Raw genomic sequence first — 21780 nt, 5'->3', positions numbered from 1 at the left:
TCAAGTGAAAATAAAAATGCCATGAACTCCAGAGTAGGTGGTCCATCTCTGTTTGATGGCAGCCTACAAAAACATCTCCAACCTTATACCTTTCTGCATCATGGACCACCATCAAGCTGCTGACCGTGACCTGGCCTTTGGGCTTCACCTCAACACCTACCAGGACTTGCACACCTGAGAAAAAACACCTGGTCATGTAAACCTCCAGATGTTATTTGATGGAAATTTGTGAGATCAGCATCTTTATCAATACTGCATTCATTTAATTTAGGTTTCATTAACATATCCAACCTAAAAGCATCTTTCAAAAACTTTCCTCTGCTGCAGCCTATTCATAAATCAGTCAAATTGAAACTTGAAATCTGCCAAAAAGAAAAAAAAAATCATATTTGCTTTTTCGGTCTTCAATTACTATTTTAACCAGGGGACATAAGTGTACTCTTCTCACTGTTGATAATACATTGGTTATTCCAAGAAGTCTTTGGAAAAAAGCTCCTTTTCTAGAATCATGGTATTGGCTGCTGACAGTAACCAAAAGTATGTGAGAAATCTGCATATTTATTTACCCTTTATTCATCTGACTTTAATGAAATGTCTAATAGGGAAGCTGAAACAGTGTGGCCATTGAATAGGCTATGATTGAAGTGATGGTCAGTCCCCCCGTGTTGCTTACATTGGACCTGCTCCTTGAGATTAGAATAATATAGGCACATAAGCCTTTGCTTGTTCACAGCCTCCTTACCTCCAGCCTCCCCGCTCCTGTTCGTTCTGAATTATGTAATTGCACTGAGAACCTTCTGCATCACGTCTCCTGCTTGACCACATTCAAGAAGAGACATAAACTCTCTCTTAAGGGGAATTTTGGTCCTTATGAGGGGTATGATTGATCCAAATCCTGCCCTCCAATAAGAGTGACTGAATAGGCCTGAAAAAAAAAATAAAACACCACTCCTTCCCACCTCCTTTTTCCTCTGGTTGCAGATGTCAAGCAGGAAGAGGAGGGCAAATTCAGCACAGAGGAACCTCTCAGATCCTTGGCTGCCCGTAAAAGCAAAAGATAACATAAAAAATGAGTGTATTTCACAGGAAGGCTAAGATAAACCCAGCAGAACCGTGTTCCTGGGAAAAAGGTGGGAAAACAAATCTACCTTTTGGTTTCAATGTTAAATTTAAGTTTAAGTATAATTGCAACGTTATTCAGCAACAAGGACAATAATTTAAAAAGATCACATAAACTAATATTATGAGTGGTTCATTGCAGTCTCAAAGTTTGTTTTTCCAAGTATCTTCATTATTTAGTAAAGGTAGCAAAGCATTGTTATGACCTACTGCAAATGTAATAAATATGATCCTATCATTTCCCATGATCTATGGCCAGCACTTCTGAACAGAACACGCATAATCTGTTTAAATACACCAATTCATGCCCTGATTTAACACATCACTCCTCATGTGAATTCCCCTTTAGTCTAATCCTTATTGACAGAGGCTTCCATATCATCAATATTCTTTGGTTTGCATGCTGCAATCCCCTTTTTCAATTTGCAGCAGAGATTTTCACTAGAGTTTAGGTCAGGTCATAATCTTGGTCACTTTAGGACCTTGGATCCCAGAAATATTCTAAACAATTGCAGATTTAAGCTTTAAACCTTATTTTATTTCTTAAGCTAACAGGCTTGTTCTGACTGAAATTAATGTCAATGGTTTGGAGAGGCCTAGCCAGAGTCCACTCTTGAATCAGACAATGAATCTTCAAAGGAAGCTAACTATTAGTGTGATGACTAGGAGTGTCACTGTACTTATGGTGCTCTTTTCAGCATACTCTTCATTCTTTAGCATCACCAAGTCCTTTTGAAAACCAGTGTAGGTTTTTGTCCACCTGGCTCCTTAATCTGGTGACAGCTTTTGATTACTCCCTCTTGCTCTCAATTTCAGCCAACATAGATTCTGTCCTTTTGACTTTAAACTTGTGAACTTGACCAGGACCTTTTCTGTCTTCTTTAAAACATTTTGGACAGTTCTCTTGAAACTGCGGCAGGGGTTGAATAATTTAAAGTCTTAGTAAATTTTGGCATGTATAAGCAATGACAAACACAAAGTATTTTTTGTGGACAAGAAGTTCTGTTTATTTCAGCTACATATCATATAACTCCAACATGAGGAAATAAAAACAATGCATTAACTAGAAAAGGTAAAGTGGTGCTCTAACAAGTCATTTACTTTTAGTGTGATTATTACTTTTTTTAAGTTTGTGTGTAAGTTTTTTTTAAGTCTGATATATTTTTTATGCTACAAAAGGTAACTTATCCATCAGTTGTAATGTGTAAATTGTAGTAAAAGTTAATAGATTCATGAGTCACATTTACTGTCTGCAGCCATCGGTTTTGTATTCATCAATAAATTCATTGAACTCATTACAAGTACGAATGTTTGCAGATTTTCTACAGTCGGCATCGAGTGGTTTCTTTTCCACCCAGGTGTTTGATTCCAACAGATACCGCATGCTACAAAGACAGAAAAAGACAGTGTCAGTGTATTTAAAACTGTATTTTCGTTAATAAGACTTATATTACTTACTTTCCAGTTAAGTCTTTAGTGGAACCATCTTTACCCATAATCAGATACTGTCTTCCTAATTCTAACTGCCCCTTGCACTGAAGCCTTTTGGCAAACACCCGAACACTGTTGATTGTCACAAGCAGGTCTCCATCTGGTAGACAAAAAAAATATCTTTCTAACCATTAAAAAGCCCCCAAAAATTTAAAAACCTGTATTTCAACCTCCTTTGATTGCTTTGGTTGGTCACTTACGAAATTTGAGGATGTCGACGACTTTAGTGTTGTACAGCTCAAAGTTGCTCTTAACAGAAATATCCTGGACTTCTAAAATGTAAGCTGGTATACAGACACACAAATACAAATCTGAATAGTCTGTTATGGATAATAGATTTTTAATGAAACATACCTATCACAGTTTTATTTGAAGTAGCACATTATTAAATATTAGACTTTGTTTTATTATTTATTGGATTGTGTCTCTCAATAGATATAAAAATTATAAAAATGCAGCAAATCCTCAGAGTTAATTACCAACAATATTTTTGTAGAATAGTACATTTTTGTAGAGACTACTTACCATAATCCACTCGGGGGGAGAAGCATGCATATTCAAAACGAGTATTCTTTTTTATATTTTTGACTCGGCTAGATTTGAAGGTCTCTTGTACTTTATGACAGGGTCCTAAAGAAAGCACAAAATGACATTTGGAATCCATAAATGAGACATGCTTAACAGAAGTAACACGGGTTCAAATGACTTCTTCTCAAATTCTAAGGTACACTGTTTACAGATGCTCTCCTTTCAGTCCTACTGAGTGAAAACTGTCTTGCAAAATTGAAAAAAAAAAGTTTATGCTGACTTTGGCCTGAATAGAAATGTAGGCATCATTTTTCTGTTTTTACATTTGGTCAGTCTTAAGTGTTTTAAATGTTCCTTCTATATCACAATTGTGCAGTACTGCGTACAATTGTACAATACACATACACATAATTCAATACACATTGAATTGAATTATTGAATTACATTGAATTATGTATAAATTCAATTAAATAATGGTTGTGTTCGTAAAACATGTAAAAGGTAAATCAGAATGAATACGGTTAGATACTGAATGTGTACACATTTTTGAAGTGAGTGCCTACTTTCTGCACACTGACAAACATCCTCTGAGCACAAGGTGGAGACCAACTTGCTTCTTCGTGAGGGCGAGTAGAACACGGTGCACTTTACATCTGCAAAGAAAAAATAATAAATTCAACATAGATGACATTAAGACGATATGTAAAATAGAAAGGAATATACTACCAGGTTCATAGTAATCATAGAAGACAGCTGGGGCAGGCTGTAAAAGGCCCATTGGCACCATCTGATTAGCAGTAAAACTCACACATTCCCTGTTTTCAAACAGCTGGAGACAAAGAGAAAACCCATGTTATTACTGGATATCCAGAATATCCTAATTTTAATTTGATTTTAACCATACCTTATTGAAGTACATCAACAATCTTCCAGATGACAGCTCATAATGACTGATGTATTGCTCTGGGAGCTCTTTAAGCTGAGATGTAAACAAAAAAAATCAACTCTCAGAAATTAGACAAAACATTTATTAGGGGTAACCACTAGATAAAATGTTTTGGTCTAAATTAAATAAGAATTTAAACACATGAGATCAATAGATGATAGAATAGTAGATTTCTATGAGACACTAACTGATCTGAACTTTATTACACTGAACACACAATCTGATATTTCTGTGTAATATCAGTAACACTTTATTTGAAGGGGTGTGCATAAGACTGACATGACACCGTCATAAATATGATATAACACCTGTTATGAGCATGAAGGAGTAATTATGAATGTTTTTAACTGTTGTCATGAAGTGTCATTCTGTAAATAACAACACTTTTAATGTTGCTTTAAAAGTTACATTAAAAGTCCATTAAAAGTGCTACCTTTGCATTAAAACTGTCATTATTTATGACAGTGTAATGTCAGTCTTATGCACAGCCCTTCAAATAAAGTGTTAATGTTATGTCTTGTGATTGAGTTTGTAATTATAGAGAAATGGGGGGAACTTTAATTGCAGATTAACCAAGGCACTGGTCTCTAAAGCCTCCTAATAAATAAAATATACTGAAAGTTAGTAAAGAATTCTTAGGTAGTTTTATTCTTATTGTTTTTCAAAACACATATCATCCAACATGTGTGTATTGTTCAGCATTTTACATTTACATTAAGAAGTTTATATCCCTTAAAGAAACACCAGAGCAACATTTCTGGAAACAATTCTTAAGACATGCCTGGCAGAGTCATTTAAAATGATCCTTGAAGAGGAAATAGAACAACAAACCCTTTCCAGATCTTCAACTTTCACCTCAAATCCACTAAGTAATGTGATGTCTGCAATGCCCATTCCAGTTAGAGGGCTATTTGGGTTATAACTATGAGAAGAAAAACAATAAAAAAAAGTCAAATTATGTGTGTTTACCTTTTCTTCTTTTGCTGTTGCAAAGTTCTGTATTTTTAGAGGGAAATTGTTCTGAGGAAACACATTTGGCCCCAAGCAGAATATGTAAGTTTTTTTTATTTTACTGTCGCAGTTAAATGTCATAATCAAACTAATTTTACTATCATTCAAGACAACCAGAGAAACTACATATGAATATTTAATGTTTCCAAATGAATATTTAGTTTTTTACAAAAGCTGTCCATATAAACTTAGACTGCAAGTTTATATGACTGCAAACAACCATGGAGAGACACACTGAAGAAAATGAACTTCGGGGGTTATTACATTAACAAAAGAATATCATGTACTATGCCAGGAAAAAATTATAACCAAGGTGAAAACAGCTGCTGACCTACAACAGTCTGTTGAGGCTTTTGTGAAATGATCTTTTGGATCAAGAGGCATAGTGCAAGTCTAGATTTGCATCTGATTTTTATGCTTTGTATCCTAAACAACCTATTTTGTTTGAAACCCTCCAATGTCGTCTAAAATAATTAGAACAAAAGGTTTGGACAAATTTCTTTGGTAATTGATTCAAAGGTTTAATTGTTGTTGTGGCCTTCAAAGGTTTAGAAGCCAATTACTTTGAACTTGAAGCTGTCTTGAATAGCTTTTTTGCTAATAAATGAAGTCATCATTTGAAAACTGTATTTACTAGGGTTATCGTTTTTCTGAAATTGCTTCATCTGGAACATTTATGTGTGACAAGAAAACAGAATCCTAAAATAGGTCAAATACTTTTCACAGTACCGTGTCTATAGTGGATTATCAACTGACCTGACACAGACAGTGTAAGTAACAATGCTGTCTGAATTTACATCATTTTCAAGATCTCTTCTGCTTCGTGTGAGAGCATCAAAACGCTCAACCGCTGATTGTGGTTCTCTGATCTGTTTTCCCTCAGAAGCATCATAATCGTCGTAGTAGTCATAATTTTCTATGATATTTGCTGCAAATATGGAGATGTTGGTAAGCATGAAGTGTTAATGATGTCTGTTTTTATTGGTATTGTTAAAAGGCTTACCAGTGTATTTCACTTTTCCCTCCACTTTGACACTGATATTAAGTTTGGAACAATCGTCCTCTGGGTCCAAGAGATGGTAAGCCTTTACAGTCTGCAAAAGAGTACAAGATTTACTGTAAAGTGTAGATGTCAGTCATGAAATACAGAAAGGAGAAATGAAAGCCGCTCACTTTCAGCTTGATATTTCCTTGTCCCCTCAACACGACTGTAATGTTTTTCCCACCAAGTTTCTAGAAGGAAAGATAAAAAGAACAAAAATTACTTGAGAAAGATGTGTTCCTTTCCCACTAATGTGTGAAGAAATTACCTGCAGCTCTGTTTCCACTTTTTCTTTTACGTTTGTCAGTTGTAACTCAATAATGTCATTTTTTTCTGAGGTTGTGAACTCTGCTGTTACATCTATGATAGAACCAGTAGTCTTTGCTAGTTCATATTCTGACAAGGCCTCCAGCGCCACGATGGTGTCCTGGCCAGAGAGAAAACCTGTTAAGTTATCTTTAACTTGTCCTACTTTTTCTGATTATTATATAACATATGACAACAAAAATATGAAAAACTACAGACATCCACAAAGAAAAGAGGACTGTTACCTGAGTTGACCGGTAGCCCCCCAAATAGTTTTCATGGCGGACTAACCAGCAGGCTGTTAGGTTTGCCCAGTGAGTGTTGTTATTTTTCACTGCAGCTAGAAGAGCGTATGCTGTTGTCTCAATTGTGACGGCCTTCTGCATTTCTGGACCGATGCTATTTGTCCACATATAGCAACCATTCTTGTCTTTTTTAATGAAAGGTTACAAAGAATAAAACAACAATAAAAAGTTACATTTTGGATGCATATCAAAAGTACTCTGAATACCAGTTTGAAGTAGTCAAAAATCCATTGGTTTGGAGGGCGGGGGGCATGGTAGTATTATTGTCATATATTGATTTATGGCAAAAACAAGACATTTGGAAATTCTTAGTTACTTTGATCAAGAAAGGTTTAGTCTGATTCAGTGTCAGAAAAAAATTATAATTTTCATATCTTTTTCAAACTCAAATGTTGTTAATATCTAAAAGTGCACAAAGCATGTTATATCAAAAAATGAATTTGATATATTCTGTGCTCAGTATCAGTTTGATTACACATGCCTGTTTTAACCATTGATTGAAGTTTCTCCCATGCACGTAGTTGATTGTTCTTCTTTGGCTGGTCAACTGATAGGCAATATGCTGTTATAGCCACTGCATAGGTATGGCTCAGCTCTTCAAGTTGTGACGTGAGATACGTCGTTGCCTTTCTTATGGCTGCCTCCTGTTAAAAAGTAAAACGTTTTACTTTTTTAAAATAAAAAAACAAAACAAAACAAGAAAACATATATATATATATATATATATATATATATATATATATATATATATATATATATATATATATATATATATATATATATATATATATATATATATATATATATATATATATATTTATATATATATATATACAGTATATATATATATATATATATATATATATGTTTTATCAAGTGTTAGTAAAAGTGCTACTGACAAGGATTCATTAAAATATTGAAAACAATAGACAAAATATATTTGGTAAAAATCAACAAAGATACAGTCAAGCAAAATAGACGGACATGTTGTAGGTAATAAGACCAGCTTTATAGTATGTTATATTTTTAATTTGATTCTGAAAAACGAAAAAATCTAACTTTGAAAATCTCACCACTTTATTTCGATTTTCAGACGTATGAAATGGAAGGGACCGGATCAATGCAAGAGTGATGAAAGCAGTCATGGCGGCATCGTGGTCTTTCCCTTTCTGTATAGAGAAAAGGGATACCTTTCATAAGAACTAGTTTTTATCTAATTGCAGTTTTGTCAAATTTGTACACAATCCAATGTGTCTTACCAGGACATGTCTGTGTAACACAGGTTCTGGGTCTCTGAATGAGCCATCACTCTGCTGTACTGACATCAAGTATCTGACAGGGTGGTGAATTTCTTCTTCTGGTACAACTTTGAGCAGACGACCCCGCGCTCCTTGACCATCTGTTTGACGCTCTGCCACCAGTGATAGAACTTTTACAACAAGAGCAGTCACCCTTAGGAAAATGAGACACAAAAATGAGTAAGAATTGGTTTTGTTGTCTTGTTGTCTTTCCCCAAGGAGTACCGTCAACTTTCAGATCCCAGCAGGCAGGTTGAGCACCAGCCCTGGAAAAGGATCTGATAGACTCCCACTAAGAAGTCCGCCATGCACAGTCTTACTGGGGTCCACCACACCTGCTGGAATCCTCCAGTATGTTGGAATCCGGCTTGAAGGACCAAGTAAATGTCAGGTTTAAATCACCTGGAACATTGCAATACAAGACACAGGAAAGACAAGAGAGAGTAAGATTCTTTTTACTAGTGAGAATGGACAGAGATGTGTTTCAGTTACAATCTCTACCCGCTCTGAAAATGCGTCCTGCCGCACCCTCTCTTTTTATTTCATTTATTCCCTAGTTACATGCACGTTTCAGCTCTAAGAGAGGAAACAAAACATATGAAGCTGCAACGTGCTTCACGGTTTCATAAGATAAACTAGAACATTTACTACAAACAGTATGACTGTATAAGGCTAATCAGCACCATTACGCTATCTACTATCTTATTACAAACATAAAGAATAGGATGTCCTTCTGCTGAGCAGCCGTCTGATTAGAACAAGCTGGCGCCGGCTGTCTCTGCATCCTTCAGCAGGGCCTCCTTCAACATACTGATTAGTATTTATATAGATTATTATATTAATTCTATCAAAAAGTTTACAGACTTTTGGTAAAATTCTAGATTTTAAAGACCAAAAGAACCCCAAACTGATACGCTGATAAATAACCTCAAACATATCACATTCATCAGTCAAGATATATAATAGTGTCTTTTTTTGGACAACATAAGAAATGTTCTAGTTTCAAAACTACAACAATACCTATGCTTTTTAAATCTGGAGTAGACTATTCTGCACTAATGGCACAATATATGAAACCAAGTGTGTGAACACAAGTATCTATAAATGCATTGTAAAAATACCCTGGACAGGTATTGCAGAGCAACACAGAGACAAACAGGACAAACAATCACACCCACACTCACAGGAGAATTTAGACAGACCAATCAATGTAACAGTTATGTTTTTGGACTGGGAGGAAGCCAGAGTACTCAGAGAGAACCCACACATCCACAGAGAGAACAAGCAAACTCCAGGCAGAAAGACTGGGAATCGAACAGAGGACCTTATTGCTGCAAGGCAATAGTGCTACTACTGTGCAGCTAATCAAACATTTTTATGCCATTTATCAAATTTAAGAAAACATCCATAGCTGCCTGACTTCTTGGTGCATTCCTTCAGTGGAAACAAAGTTTCAGCATAGTCCAGGATATAAGCTGACCAAAAAGGGTCAAGAAAGATCTCTTCCAAAATACATCTTATTTGAGTGTGAGAGTATGAAGGATTAATTTTACTAATCTGAAGATTATTTGCAAAAGAGTGTTAGTATTAACAAGTCAAGAAGAACGAGGCTAATGGACTGTAGTTAAAGAATGTGCATAAATGGTTTACAAATTTTTGTTTCACTTTTCTGTCATTAATTCATAAATTTTCCCCTACAAACTGTTTTTCAGTTGAATTCACAGGATAAATATTACACTCAAGGTGAAAACGGTTTGGAAATTATTTGTCATGAAAATAAATCATTTCCATACTCATGGAAAGGATTTAAAATAATTACTTACCAGTTACTTGAAGGGACAGACCCCCATGCTCCATAGGATCCATCAGATTTCTTGTATGTTAAAATTTTTATATAGCCTGAAAATGATTGAACCATTTAAGTACCACATAAGTAAGAAAAGCAATGCCATTGAACCTATCATCTTTACTGGCAACCCTCATAAAGACGGGGAATTTAAAAAATAAATAAATAAACTATGATTCCACTCCAGAATTTTCTTTTTAATCACAATTTCTGGTGTCTTGACCAACCTTTAACCTAGATACATTTATATGGAGGGGGCAATCATGTTAAGATTTTTTTATATATATTTAAATCACCGATGCCACCCAAAATGGCAGTCTAACAATTACTATGAAACAAAGGAAAGTAAAGTATTATTTTCATTAGATCTAACCAGCTAAAAGTTAGATTGTCTATGGTCATTTAACATTTGATCCATGACTCATGTTTTCCTGAAATAAAAAATTAAAATAACCCCAAGGTATTGCTTTAGCCACTCTTCAAAAGACTATTTAAGTGCAGCAGATCTCCTCATCCCTATACATTAGGAGGTTGCTAATGTATAGCTATGCTGTACTATGCTAATGTAATGAAGAAAATAACTTCATTCGTATATTGATTTCTGCAGGTTCATCACAAACAGTGATACTAGGTAAATAGCTGTGTGGTGTTTTCCTACCATGTTCAATTTTATCAAAGGCATCATCTCGGGTGCCAGCCTTTAGGTCAAACCACTGGTCACTCAAGTCAAGGTAGCGGATGGCTAAAGTTGTTGGTGCTAGGCTCACCATTGTCTGTTCTAAGCACCCTGTAGGTAGTACGATGAGCCTTGAAACTATTTCTGGAGAAAGGAGATTCTTAACATGTGATTCCCCAAATCCATTCCCTGTTAATGAGAGTGGTGAAAGATTTAGTATGTCATGTCATTTCCGAGTTGAGTTGTATGCCTGAGCTAAACAGCAACCCACCTTCCATTGAAATGAATATATTGGAGTTGGCGTCGGGGACTGTGTTGTCTGGCAAAGTTCCATCAACATATATAGTCCGTGAACTCCGCCCTGTTACGACAAAGAGGTGTACTTAAAAATGAAAACTTTTACAACAACCAAGCAAAAATCACTAAGAAATAACCAAAACTCACCATCTAAATAAAATACCTCTGTTTTTTCCTCTCTGTGCACTAATCCCTCAGTCTGCAACAAAATTAAGCAGAGAAACCGATTTCTAAGTTTATATCATTGTACTGTGTTCTTTGATACTGGAAATCATTATTTAGCAGAACTCTTAACCTCTTACCTTTACGTTTAAGTTTTTCTCCAATGCATCTATTCCCCTCTCCCTTTCAATATCATATAGACGTATTTTAATTGGTAGAGAACCAGTTACCATGGGGACAACTGAAAAGGAAACAAACTGAGAAGAGTGGTTCTTAACAGTGATTTCAGTGAAGGAGGTGGTGGTGGCGGAAGCAGGGGAGCAGAATCCTTCAGTTTGTTCCATATGTACTGCCACCTGCATGTGTAAAAGTATGGCCATGTCAATTTCCTTCTAGATATTTTGAGTAAACAGTTTTCTGAAACAATTATTCTATATAGCTTATTTACCCGTAAATCGTTTTCACCATAGTTGTAGATAACAGGTGAAATAGACAGTTGTTCAAACCTTTTCACTGAGTAGGGCAGCCTCAGAGACACAAATGACTCTTTAAAAGCCCTGATCTCATGTGGCTTGACAACACACAGGCCTGAAACGAATAAAGCAAGGATAGGAGTTTATTTAGCAAATATTTAAAAGTTATTCTGAAGGAAAGTCTTCTTTTCACATTCTGCTCTCTTACCTGTTTCTGAAGATAAAGTGACTACTTGAATTTCCCATGTGGTGATAGAGTCGGGGAGCGCCAAAAAGTGACTAAAACATTTTCAGTAACATATACTTTAAAACACATTTGTAACAGTGGTTTTTAAAAATGTTTTAAAAATGTTTATGAAAGGTATATAATACCACTGATATAAAGAAATCTACTTAGTTTGTACTGGACAAAGTGAACCAAACTTATCATTTTGGCATTATTAGATGCCGTAGATTGCAACAGTGGATGTAATAAACTATTATCCAGTATTATGCCGTCTTACCTTTTTTTTCCAGTTACCAAAAACTCTTTGAATTCAAAGCTTGGGGGAAAATAATGTCTAATATACTGACTAGCAGTATCCGAAAAGAACTCTTCAATGTCATCTGTTGTTGCAGCTAGAGGTAAGAAAAAGGTACGTTATTTGCATCAAGTTTCTAAATTATATTTGGGAATTCCTTTAATTCAAAACAGGGTGCCATCTTACTCCTTCCAAGTCCAATCTGAACATCCTCTCGCATCTTTTTCTTCCTCAGCTTCTCAGCTGCAAGGCAGCACTTTAAGAAAGCATCTGCACAGGTCTGATTATTTTTCACTAGAAGGACCCTGCGTGATCTGGTTTCACATGTATGTTCATTCATTGGAATGTGAGAAAATGCGTGTGTACAACAGATTTTCAGCTCAGCATCTTCAAACTCTAAAGCTGGGAGAGAAAATAATATATATTTAGTATTTAGTATTGTTACTACATTTATTGTAATATTATCAAAGCAAAAAGGTTTGGCCTGAAATTTTACCCAATTTCCTCTTTTCTTCATGAAGGTCCACAGCACGCCTTGATCTCACATTTTGTGATCCACACCTAAAAGCTGAACAAAAATATTGTTAAAATATGATCACTCTAGAAAGTATGAATGAAAAGTGTCACTCAGAGGCAATTCAATTAGGTTCTGCTTAAATGCTATCATCTTACCAGCAGCTGATAACTCATGTTACATCTTCATTTAGTAAAAATAATTATTTGATTTCCCCAAGCAGAAACAAATGGGAGGTGCAAGATTTGAATGTACCAAACCAGACCTTTACCACCTTAGGGTGTTTTCACACTCAAGGTGATAAGTCTATTTAAAATGAACTCTGGTTCCTTTCTGTCCAATGTTGATATAACAATCGCAGTAGAGTGCGGACCAAAATATCTGTGCCAAGTTTCTTTCAAAGAGGCTATGACTACAGCTATTGTTACTTTTATTTAATTAAAAATAATTAAAATAAATTAATTAAATACTATAAATAAATATAATTTATAGAAATTGGTGGATTATTTTAATGGTGCAGAAAAGGAAAGGAATTTTTGTTTCTGCTAAAGCAATTTATGTCTATTTTTCTTGAATTGTGCTTCTAAACTGTTATTAATGCACATAACACTTGGTAGTAAAGAATAACTTTTTTGTATTTCCATGTGTTTAACATCACTGGAAATCTTAGACACTTTCAGAATATGTAAATAATGCCCAAGTAGACCTGTTCATTGCTTTTTCATGGCCAGTCACATTTGCCAAACAGCACCACTCTTCTCATTAGGATGAACAAAGAACACAACAATATGTGAGTTAAGAAACTAATGTTTTCATTTCAGGTTGAATTTTATATTAAGATGTGTTATTGCGGGGGCGACCTCAGGATAGGTGGTCTATGAGTGTTTGTAAAATGGGTTAAGTGGTCATCAGTCTGAAAAATTTTGAAAAACAGTGTTCTAAGTGGACTCCAGAAAATTTGATTATGTTTTGAGTAATCACAACATAATAATGCGACTAAGATCTGACCTTAGTCATGAGTTAGTGTTACTTAAACATTATAACAAACAAAGGCTGCATATCTTTCTCATAAAGCCAAAACAAATCACAGTTTCAAGGTGGTGTACTGTTCACTGAGCTCCAAGGAGGAGCGACCCATTCCTACATTAATGTTTTTCAGATACAGTCTGCACAGTCTGCATGTTTGGATGCTGGATCCTATCCACGTGTGACCATGGAAGTTACTGAACCACCTGAATTTGATGATTTGATGAGGTTAGCAACTGCTTTCCCTGTATGGTTCCCTATATATATATATATATATATATATATATATATATATATATATATATATATATTTGTCCAGTCTTAACGGTTGCTACCGGCGTCGAGCCCTGGCTTCCGCTCGGCCGTGCTGCCCGTTGCTTGGACTGTGTTTTCCTTATTAAAATCACTTATTCATCTTACCTGGGTCTACAGCGTCTGCCTCACCACCTCAACACACCGCAATTTATGACAATAACAAAATAACCTGATCAAACCCCAAATGTTGTTTTTAAGTGGAAATGTTATTTATTAGAAGGAAAATGTTTTTCAAATCAACATGGCTCTATGTATGAATCCATAAAACCGTTAAATCTTGAATAAACTGTTATTAAGCACATTAACTGCAAAACGTCAGGTTAGAACAGTTTCACTAACCACATTAGTCACTGATTACTGCCAGACCTGTCAAATCAAGTACTCACTTTCACAGAACCTGCCTATCAACATGAAGTAGGCTAAAAGATAAGTCTGGCTGAAACCTAAAAGGAAGCATTGAGATTTTACAAAAAGGTCAGAGTTCCCCCTAGATGAACTACATGTCCTTTCTTTGTGTATGAGGTTTAAAACCTGCATATTGGATAGTTCGAAATAGCAACAAAGTGTTAAATCAGTGTTCAACATACTTTATTATAATATTATATATTTAAACAAAACAAATTAAAATAAATAAATTAAAGACAAGTCTAAATCTCAATTGAGAATACAGGGAAAAAACTATTCTGTTTGACATCAGAATCTTATGGTCTCTAAGTCAGCCAGAATCCAATATGCTGGACGATGAATTTTTCACAGTTCTTCCAAACTTATTTGTGTAACCTGCTCAAGCCAGATTCTCTTGACAGAAGTTTGAGACACAATCAGTAAAAAACAATTTAGTTTTTATAAATTGAATGTCTCAAGTTAAATTCCAAAACGTATATATAGCAAGGATTGATAAAAGAGCAAGTTTTGAAACTCAATAGAAGGCCTATTCAAAGCCACAAGCATAGATTGCAATAAAGAACATATAAGATCTCACTTCGATAGGAATTATTTACTTTCTTACCTTGCCTCCATGCTGTTTTGGCTTCAGAAGTAAAAGAAAGGCCAGCATCAATGAGCACTTCTGCTGAATCAGAACCTCCACTATAAGTACAGCCAAGGTCATATGAAGCCATGGTAGAAAATATCTGCAAAAGTAAAGTAAGTATTTGAATTTCTATTTCTGAGAATTGAAATAATTAGAAAAATAAAAAATAAAATAAACTTGTCTGAATTGTGTATTACCTGTTTGGCTGTCAATTTATTATCAGCTTTGAGACCATAGAATGCCTTATCCACGGCTAGCAAAGCAACTTTAGCTGTCTGGCCATGTAAATTTATTTCCAGGCTAACTTGTTTCCCTGGTACAGGCTGTCTGTTATGTTGAACCTAAGGGAAAGTAGAGATATTGTTTGTTTTATCATACTTTACATACAACCTTATGAAATCACTTAATGGGATGAATTTTTAACACTTATAAACTTCACATAAACTCAAGTCTTCAGTTTATAAACTTCCAACAATTACCTGTCAAACAGTTCTCACAAATAATGTAAGTCTATTGTAAAGAAATCATCAAATGCCCTGAAATGGCATAAACTGCATTAATGTTCTTTTTGTTAGCTGTCTCTCTGGACTCTTATCCGTTCTGTGTACTCACTGTGACTTTTATCTCACATTCATCGCTGACATCGACCCACACAGAGTCAGCAATGATGTCACCATTGTCGCCATGGTAGTAACCAATTAGACGGAAAAATGGAACCATATCAGCCGTTATCGACACACTGCCTGCAGCGAGTGTGCCATGGCGAAGCGATCCTTTTGTTATTATCATCCCGCGGCTCAAAACCTGCAACACATGCAATTAAATAATAAATTATCAAAATTGTCATACACTGAGAAAAAAAATTTGTTTTCTTTTTAACACATGCTACTTGCCAAAGTCTAATTTCAATTTTTCTCACCATGTAATAAATGTGTCCACTGTTTTTTGGTACAGTTGGTGTGCGAAATGTTAGAGATAGGGATTCGCCCACATGGTAAACCTTGTTGGTAAATGATATGTAAAGATAACTTCCTGTTGGTGATGAAGCAGGTTTAATAATTTTGCTCTTTTGAAGACCACCTGCCGAAACCTGTAAGAGACAGAGGCTTAATGAGTAGCAACATAACAAGAATAAATGTTAGTTCTTGCAACTGAGTTTGTAAATGCTTACATCAACTCTAACCAAAGAGGTAGGATTAAAGTTAAAGGCAGAATACACTCCCCCATGCTCATTAGTGATGCCAGGAGCCTGTTCGGATCCTATGGAAATATTTACTGGCACATCAACCGCAGGGGTGCCGTCAGGGTATCGAACAACCGCCTATAAAAGAAAAGGGGTTTAGAATGACCATAAAGAAACAAATGGATAAAAATAGAATAATCATAAGGGGAATTGAATGTTGTATTGTAATTAAAATGTTAAACTTTTGTTTCTCTCTAACTTACCACCACTTCAACTGGATATCGAGGAATAAAATACGACCGAGTTCGAGACAGGTCTATGCTGTATTTATGAGGAAAGATGGGAAGGTAAAGTTTTTCCTCTTGTACTTCACCATCTAAATAAATAAATTCACACGGTAATGTCACTTTTTTTCTGCATGTATGTACACAGTGATATTCAATATATCAACAAGTATCAGAAAAAATACTCAAATAGATTCATAGTTTAATAACAAAATGAAAAGCCTTAATAAAGAGAAAATACTCCCTCCAGCTACTCTAATAATTTAATCTAACCTAAACTACATTAAAAGCACAACACGTTCTTGTGATGGCTCTTCTGTCACAAACATAATGCTTATCTGTTTGAACATTAAATATATTGTTGTTGTAGTGTATTAAATTAAATATAGGTTTGAAAGGATTTGCAAATCATTGTATCCTTGTTTTTATGTTTTACACAACATCCCAACTTCATTGGAATTGGATAATTGTAGTTGTTGCTTTCTGTGAAACCTATGAAAACAGTATACAGTGTATCTATTTTTTAAAAAGCTTTTTCAGTGTTGAATCTAACATTTATCGTGCACTTGCGATTAGATTTAAACCTTGCTATAACCTGATAATTGATATGTAAAATTGAAAGATGTACTTTTTACACATTTGTGCTACTAAAAGGTACATTGCTAAGTTATTTTACAAACATATTTTTCCTTCAGTTTCACTGTTCCATTTTCTAAGCTATTCTGACATCTTATTTTTATTTTCTATTATTTGTCTTTATTGCACAAATAATATTCATCCAATTTATTCGAGTCACCGGTTGCAGTAATGGATGATAAAAGTATCTTTAAAATAACAAGCCCAATAAATGAGCTTGATCAAGTTAAGCTGAATGAATATTAGTGTTAGACACACAGGAAACACTTTTCTATTTGGTAATTATAATCACCACACTCATTCTTTAGTTACATGACAACAGGATCGACAAGACTTTTGGAACTGAGTGTAAAAGGTGTCGAATGTAGGACACTGAGGGTGCTTTTACTTTGAATGTTGGTGACAAATACTCCCACGTAAAGCTGAGATCCACTGTTCTGCAAGTCAGAGAGGGTTTGGTTCAGCTGTTTCCAATCAATGTTTTTTAGCTGAAGAGTAGCTGTTGCTCTTCCATCTATAACCTGCAAAAACAATTTTTATTGTTATTTCCTCAAATCTCGAAAAGCACAAACTGTAAATGGAAAGTTTTTTCCTCACCGAACCAGTCAGTTCCAGGCCACTGATGATGTGAGGTGCTTTTTCACCTTTTGTTATGAATCCAAACTGGCAGTGGTAAGCACCTTTGACTCTTTCGCCATACGAATACCTAGAAAACAGAGCACAGAGAGTCTACACAAATACAAAATGCATCATTAATGCCAAAGACATGTTTTAAATGCCTAGGATATGGTTAGGCCAAAACGTTCATGTTTTCACTTGTCAATTAGATTTGCTGTTGGATGACATAGATAGCAGGGACATCGAATAGCAACAGTCAGTCGGTCTGTCACTCCATCTGTGACTCCTCCTCTCAAAGGAGAAGACTTTACAGCTAAAATGTATAAAATAGTTCCATTTCAAACTACATTTATTGATAAAATAACTCAATGACTGAACACAGCCTCTTCTAATTCAATGTTTCACACAGTACTTCACAAATGAGAAGCAGGTTCACATGCATTCAATTAAACAAAATAATTCTTTCTTTTTTAATTTTTCTTTTATGATGTGCTGATAGCTTATTTCAAGAATTTCTGTCTAGACTAGAATAAAATGCTTCTTAAGTGGCTCTGCGATTTGTATTTACGTTCATTCTTACGGTTTCTGATCATAACTCTGCAGAGTCAAAGAAACATTATACATGTGAGAGATCTCAGGAAAATAATCAGTGGAATAGAAAGAAAATAAAAATTTGTGCTCAATCAAGTTTTGTTGAAGAACTTTAGAAAATGCTTTGTCAGAGGGGTGAAGTGTGGGTGAAAGGTCAGATCCTGAGTGTGGTGGTAATAATATTATTGATAAAGAATATTTAATTTCAAAAGATAACTTTCTACAAGAGCAAATGTAAAATAATTGACACTTACATTGCTGAAATGGTGAAATCAAACTGTTGATCATTCAGCAAAATGTAACGTTGTTCTGTTTCAATGCTCACTTCAAAGCTCGGTAAAACTGTAAAATGGACGAAACAATGTGACTTTTCAAAAGGTTTTTTATTGTTTTACATTATGTTGTATTTTTTTAATACCGTATAACATAAATATGTTTGTGAATTACTCTGAGATACATTTCTTCATAAGATTTGTCTTACCAAACTTTTGAACTTTGAACTCGCGTACAGCAGCCTTTGCTTCATCATCCTCATAGTGTGCTGTGATCTTGAAAGTGCCCGATCTACAGAAAGAATCTTCTAATTACTTCAGTTAATATTAATGCATGTTTCACAGTTTATTGTAAATCTCTTTAAACATACTTAGAGACACTGGGTATTGGGAAATTGCCTTTGAAAATCCCTCCATCTGTTTTCCTCCAGGTCTTCATTATTTTGTTTCCGGCAGCATTCTGTTTCAAGCAAAATACATAAATTTTTAGTATAAAATCTTTTTGTAAGATTTGCTTTGAGTTTTGAGGGTCAAACACATCTACTCACAAACACTGATATGCAGACAGTTCCTGGATGTGGTCTAAACATGTGATTAAGAGTGAAAATCCTGTAGTTCACTGAAAATAAAAGAGAAAATAAGAAATGCCGAACTTGTTGACTCTACTATGTTGTTAATGTTTTTTCAAAGTTTTTTTTTTTTTTACCTTTCTGTGTTGGTTTGTACATTGGCTGATCAGTTTGTATAAAGATATATCCCCTGTGGTCTGAAACCAGAACCTTTGTTATTTTCCTTATACGGTCATCGAAGACCTCTGCCACAAGCTCAAGGTATGGTTTTTCTGAAGATCGTTTCTTGCTTTGTGACCATTTGTTGCTGTCTATCTATAAACATGCAAAGAAAACAAACTTGGTAAATAAAATTATTTTCTTATAGAATACATTTTTTGAATGTAAATAACTGTTCATACCATGAGCTCAACAATTTTGATGTCATTCTCTGAATTGCATCTTGTCTCATTCTTTTCAGACATAAGTATCCCTTGGTCTTCCAAATATACACTAACAGGTTTGTTGAGGTATCGACCTCCCATCTGGACAAGTACTTTCTCTTTGGCACCCACATGAAAGACACTGGGGGCTGAGATGAAGAATCTGTGCACAAATTGATGACATTTAGATTTTGTTGTATCCTTTAATGGCATCCTTTGCATTACCTGCATTTAATGGATGCTAATAAACAATTGTAGTGCAACATATTTAGCATTTTAAAAATAATAGTATTTAGACAATATTTCACGGACAAAAACGTTATATGGAATGGCTATTATGGAATTATTGTTCAGATCGATTGTGAACAATAATTTGATATTATTGTTCACTATTATATATTGTATATCTAATAGTTGCAATATCTGCCTCGAGATCTGCAATAGTTTTAGATATGGAATATCTAGCAACTCTTAGATATTGCATAAAAATAAATAATTATAATTTCATTTACCTCTCGCCCATTGTGTCCTTCAGTATTGAGATCAAGAGAAGCACTGAAAACAGAGACCACTTCATTTTGCAGCTCTGTTGGTCTTCCTGCTCTGACACAGGCTTTGGCATAGCTGCGGTTTTATAGGTCTCCCACCCCTTTATTTCTCAATCACTGGCTCTCACATTGACCTCAAGTTTTTCTTCTCTGCTGGGAAAACTTTGAAATGTCTTCTGAAGAAACATACCACTCAGATAGCTGTCTATTTTTGAACATACTAATAGGCAGAAAATAATTACAAAAAAAATAGTATATGAATGAGAAGGTAAATTGAAAGTTGCCTATACCACACTTTGGTTTCTGCATTTAAGAGAAACAAAAACATTCTGTATCACATGTTGCAAAAGATAAGGGATACTCTGGCTTTGAAGTTGGGTTATATCACTCTTTGGCTCACAGTGGGAAAAGTATTTACTTAGGTTTCACAATGTGTAACCCTCCTCTTACTGGTCATTGCAAGTGAACCAAATTTCCCTCAAATCATGTGACTTACAAGAAATCAAGTGCTATTTATTCATGCATGAGTAAAAACAAAAACGTGTTGTCTTAACAGGACTTCAGAAGAAGTTTATCTGAAATATCTAGATACAGCTAATAACTTTAGTAGTTATATATTTTACTATAACTAATAAAATGTGAATTCTTATCAAAGCAAATCATTCACACTATTGAAGTTTTTTGCTATTTGCTGTTATTGCAGCCTTATCTCTGCACTCTTCAAACATTCTTTTATAGTTTACATCTGCTTATCATTGTAGGGCTACTGATGGGTCTGGTGCCTGTCTCCAGCAGCCATTTGGCATAAGGTAGGGAACACCCTGGATTCCTCACCAGTCCATTAAAAAGCAACACAAAGATGTACAGGATAATCAACCACGTACACACAGACTCTCTCCCCCAGGACAATTGAGAACAAGCAATTGATGTGTTAAGACAGTTGGAGGATGCCAGAGTATCCAGAAAGGACTCATGAATGCATGGGGAGAACATTGCCTCCTTTCTACTGAACGGTGAGGCATGGGTCTGTGCAGTTCGATACTCTATTTTGTCTGTTCCCATTGTAAAAGTGGCCCATATGACTGACCTGTACCACATGACTCCTCAACCCCCTTCAGTTGTAGATTCACAAGACAATGGAACAGTACAATTATGGCAGAGCTACTGGTGTCAAACAACACAGTATATTTATTGAAAAATGTCAGTGCTAGCAACAAGCATGAGACATACTAATGTGTCACGTTTGTTGTCACACAAGCATGATACAACAGTGGGGGTATGGGTTTATACTATTATTATAGATAATATAAGAATTTGTGATAGCTTCAAAATGAGTGGGCAGAGGCTGGAGTTAGAACATCTGCTATGCAGAGCAGTACCTCACACAGGGGCTGCAAATGTCCCATCCCTAATGTGAAGCCACACCCGAATCTGTGACATCAGAATAACGAGAAAAGAACTAGATTGGCAATCAGTAGCCTAAAGTCCACTTTTCAGATGAAAGTCATGGCTACATTTAATTTGGAAATCAATCCAGAGTTTGGAGGAAGAACAAAGGCACAGAATCCATATTATTTTTGGTGCCATGTGATCTGCTGGTTTTAGTCCACTGTGTTTTCTATAGTCTACAGTACACACAGTCATCTACCAGGACACTTTAAATTAGTTCATCCTTCTATCCGCAAGATTTTTGGAGAGCTGATTACATTTTCCATCTGTCCACACCTGCCCACACTGCCATGGGTACC

General features: G+C 35.2%; 1 protein-coding gene across 4 annotated transcripts; it reads right to left on the bottom strand.

Annotated features, from left to right (window-relative positions):
• Positions 1 to 2099: 2099 nt before the first annotated feature.
• On the bottom strand, positions 2100 to 20121 carry c4b (complement C4B (Chido/Rodgers blood group)). Of its 4 annotated transcripts, XM_032558032.1 has the most exons (41): positions 19997 to 20121; positions 19464 to 19647; positions 19200 to 19377; positions 19042 to 19112; positions 18865 to 18953; positions 18703 to 18785; positions 18476 to 18563; positions 17610 to 17718; positions 17401 to 17533; positions 16356 to 16468; positions 16081 to 16230; positions 15829 to 15999; positions 15522 to 15713; positions 15107 to 15250; positions 14886 to 15009; positions 12518 to 12589; positions 12208 to 12423; positions 12004 to 12118; positions 11709 to 11779; positions 11476 to 11615; positions 11168 to 11383; positions 11013 to 11064; positions 10840 to 10929; positions 10551 to 10757; positions 9870 to 9945; positions 8008 to 8200; positions 7822 to 7917; positions 7230 to 7392; positions 6689 to 6873; positions 6406 to 6564; positions 6269 to 6328; positions 6099 to 6189; positions 5852 to 6023; positions 4916 to 5006; positions 4043 to 4117; positions 3865 to 3967; positions 3702 to 3791; positions 3136 to 3240; positions 2811 to 2894; positions 2578 to 2710; positions 2100 to 2504 (listed from the first exon to the last, which is right to left on the bottom strand). In XM_032558032.1, exons 1-41 carry the CDS (start codon positions 20104 to 20106, stop codon positions 2363 to 2365), a joined length of 5136 nt encoding a protein of 1711 aa, XP_032413923.1. In that variant the 5' UTR covers positions 20107 to 20121; the 3' UTR covers positions 2100 to 2362. The 4 variants fall into 4 exon arrangements, 3 of the variants coding, with proteins under 3 accessions (XP_032413923.1, XP_032413924.1, XP_032413925.1); XR_004338665.1 differs by lacking the exons at positions 2100 to 2504; positions 2578 to 2710; positions 2811 to 2894; ... (1 more) ...; positions 3702 to 3791; positions 5852 to 6023 and having other exon boundaries at positions 3925 to 3967; positions 19997 to 20120; XM_032558033.1 differs by lacking the exons at positions 2100 to 2504; positions 2578 to 2710; positions 2811 to 2894; ... (1 more) ...; positions 3702 to 3791; positions 4916 to 5006 and having other exon boundaries at positions 3925 to 3967; positions 19997 to 20120.
• Between the last annotated feature and the right edge of the window lie 1659 nt (positions 20122 to 21780).

The sequence above is a fragment of the Xiphophorus hellerii genome, chromosome 3 (assembly GCF_003331165.1).
Source record: "Xiphophorus hellerii strain 12219 chromosome 3, Xiphophorus_hellerii-4.1, whole genome shotgun sequence".
Taxonomy (NCBI): Eukaryota; Metazoa; Chordata; class Actinopteri; order Cyprinodontiformes; family Poeciliidae; genus Xiphophorus; species Xiphophorus hellerii.
This window is presented reverse-complemented; position numbering and strand designations above follow the sequence as displayed.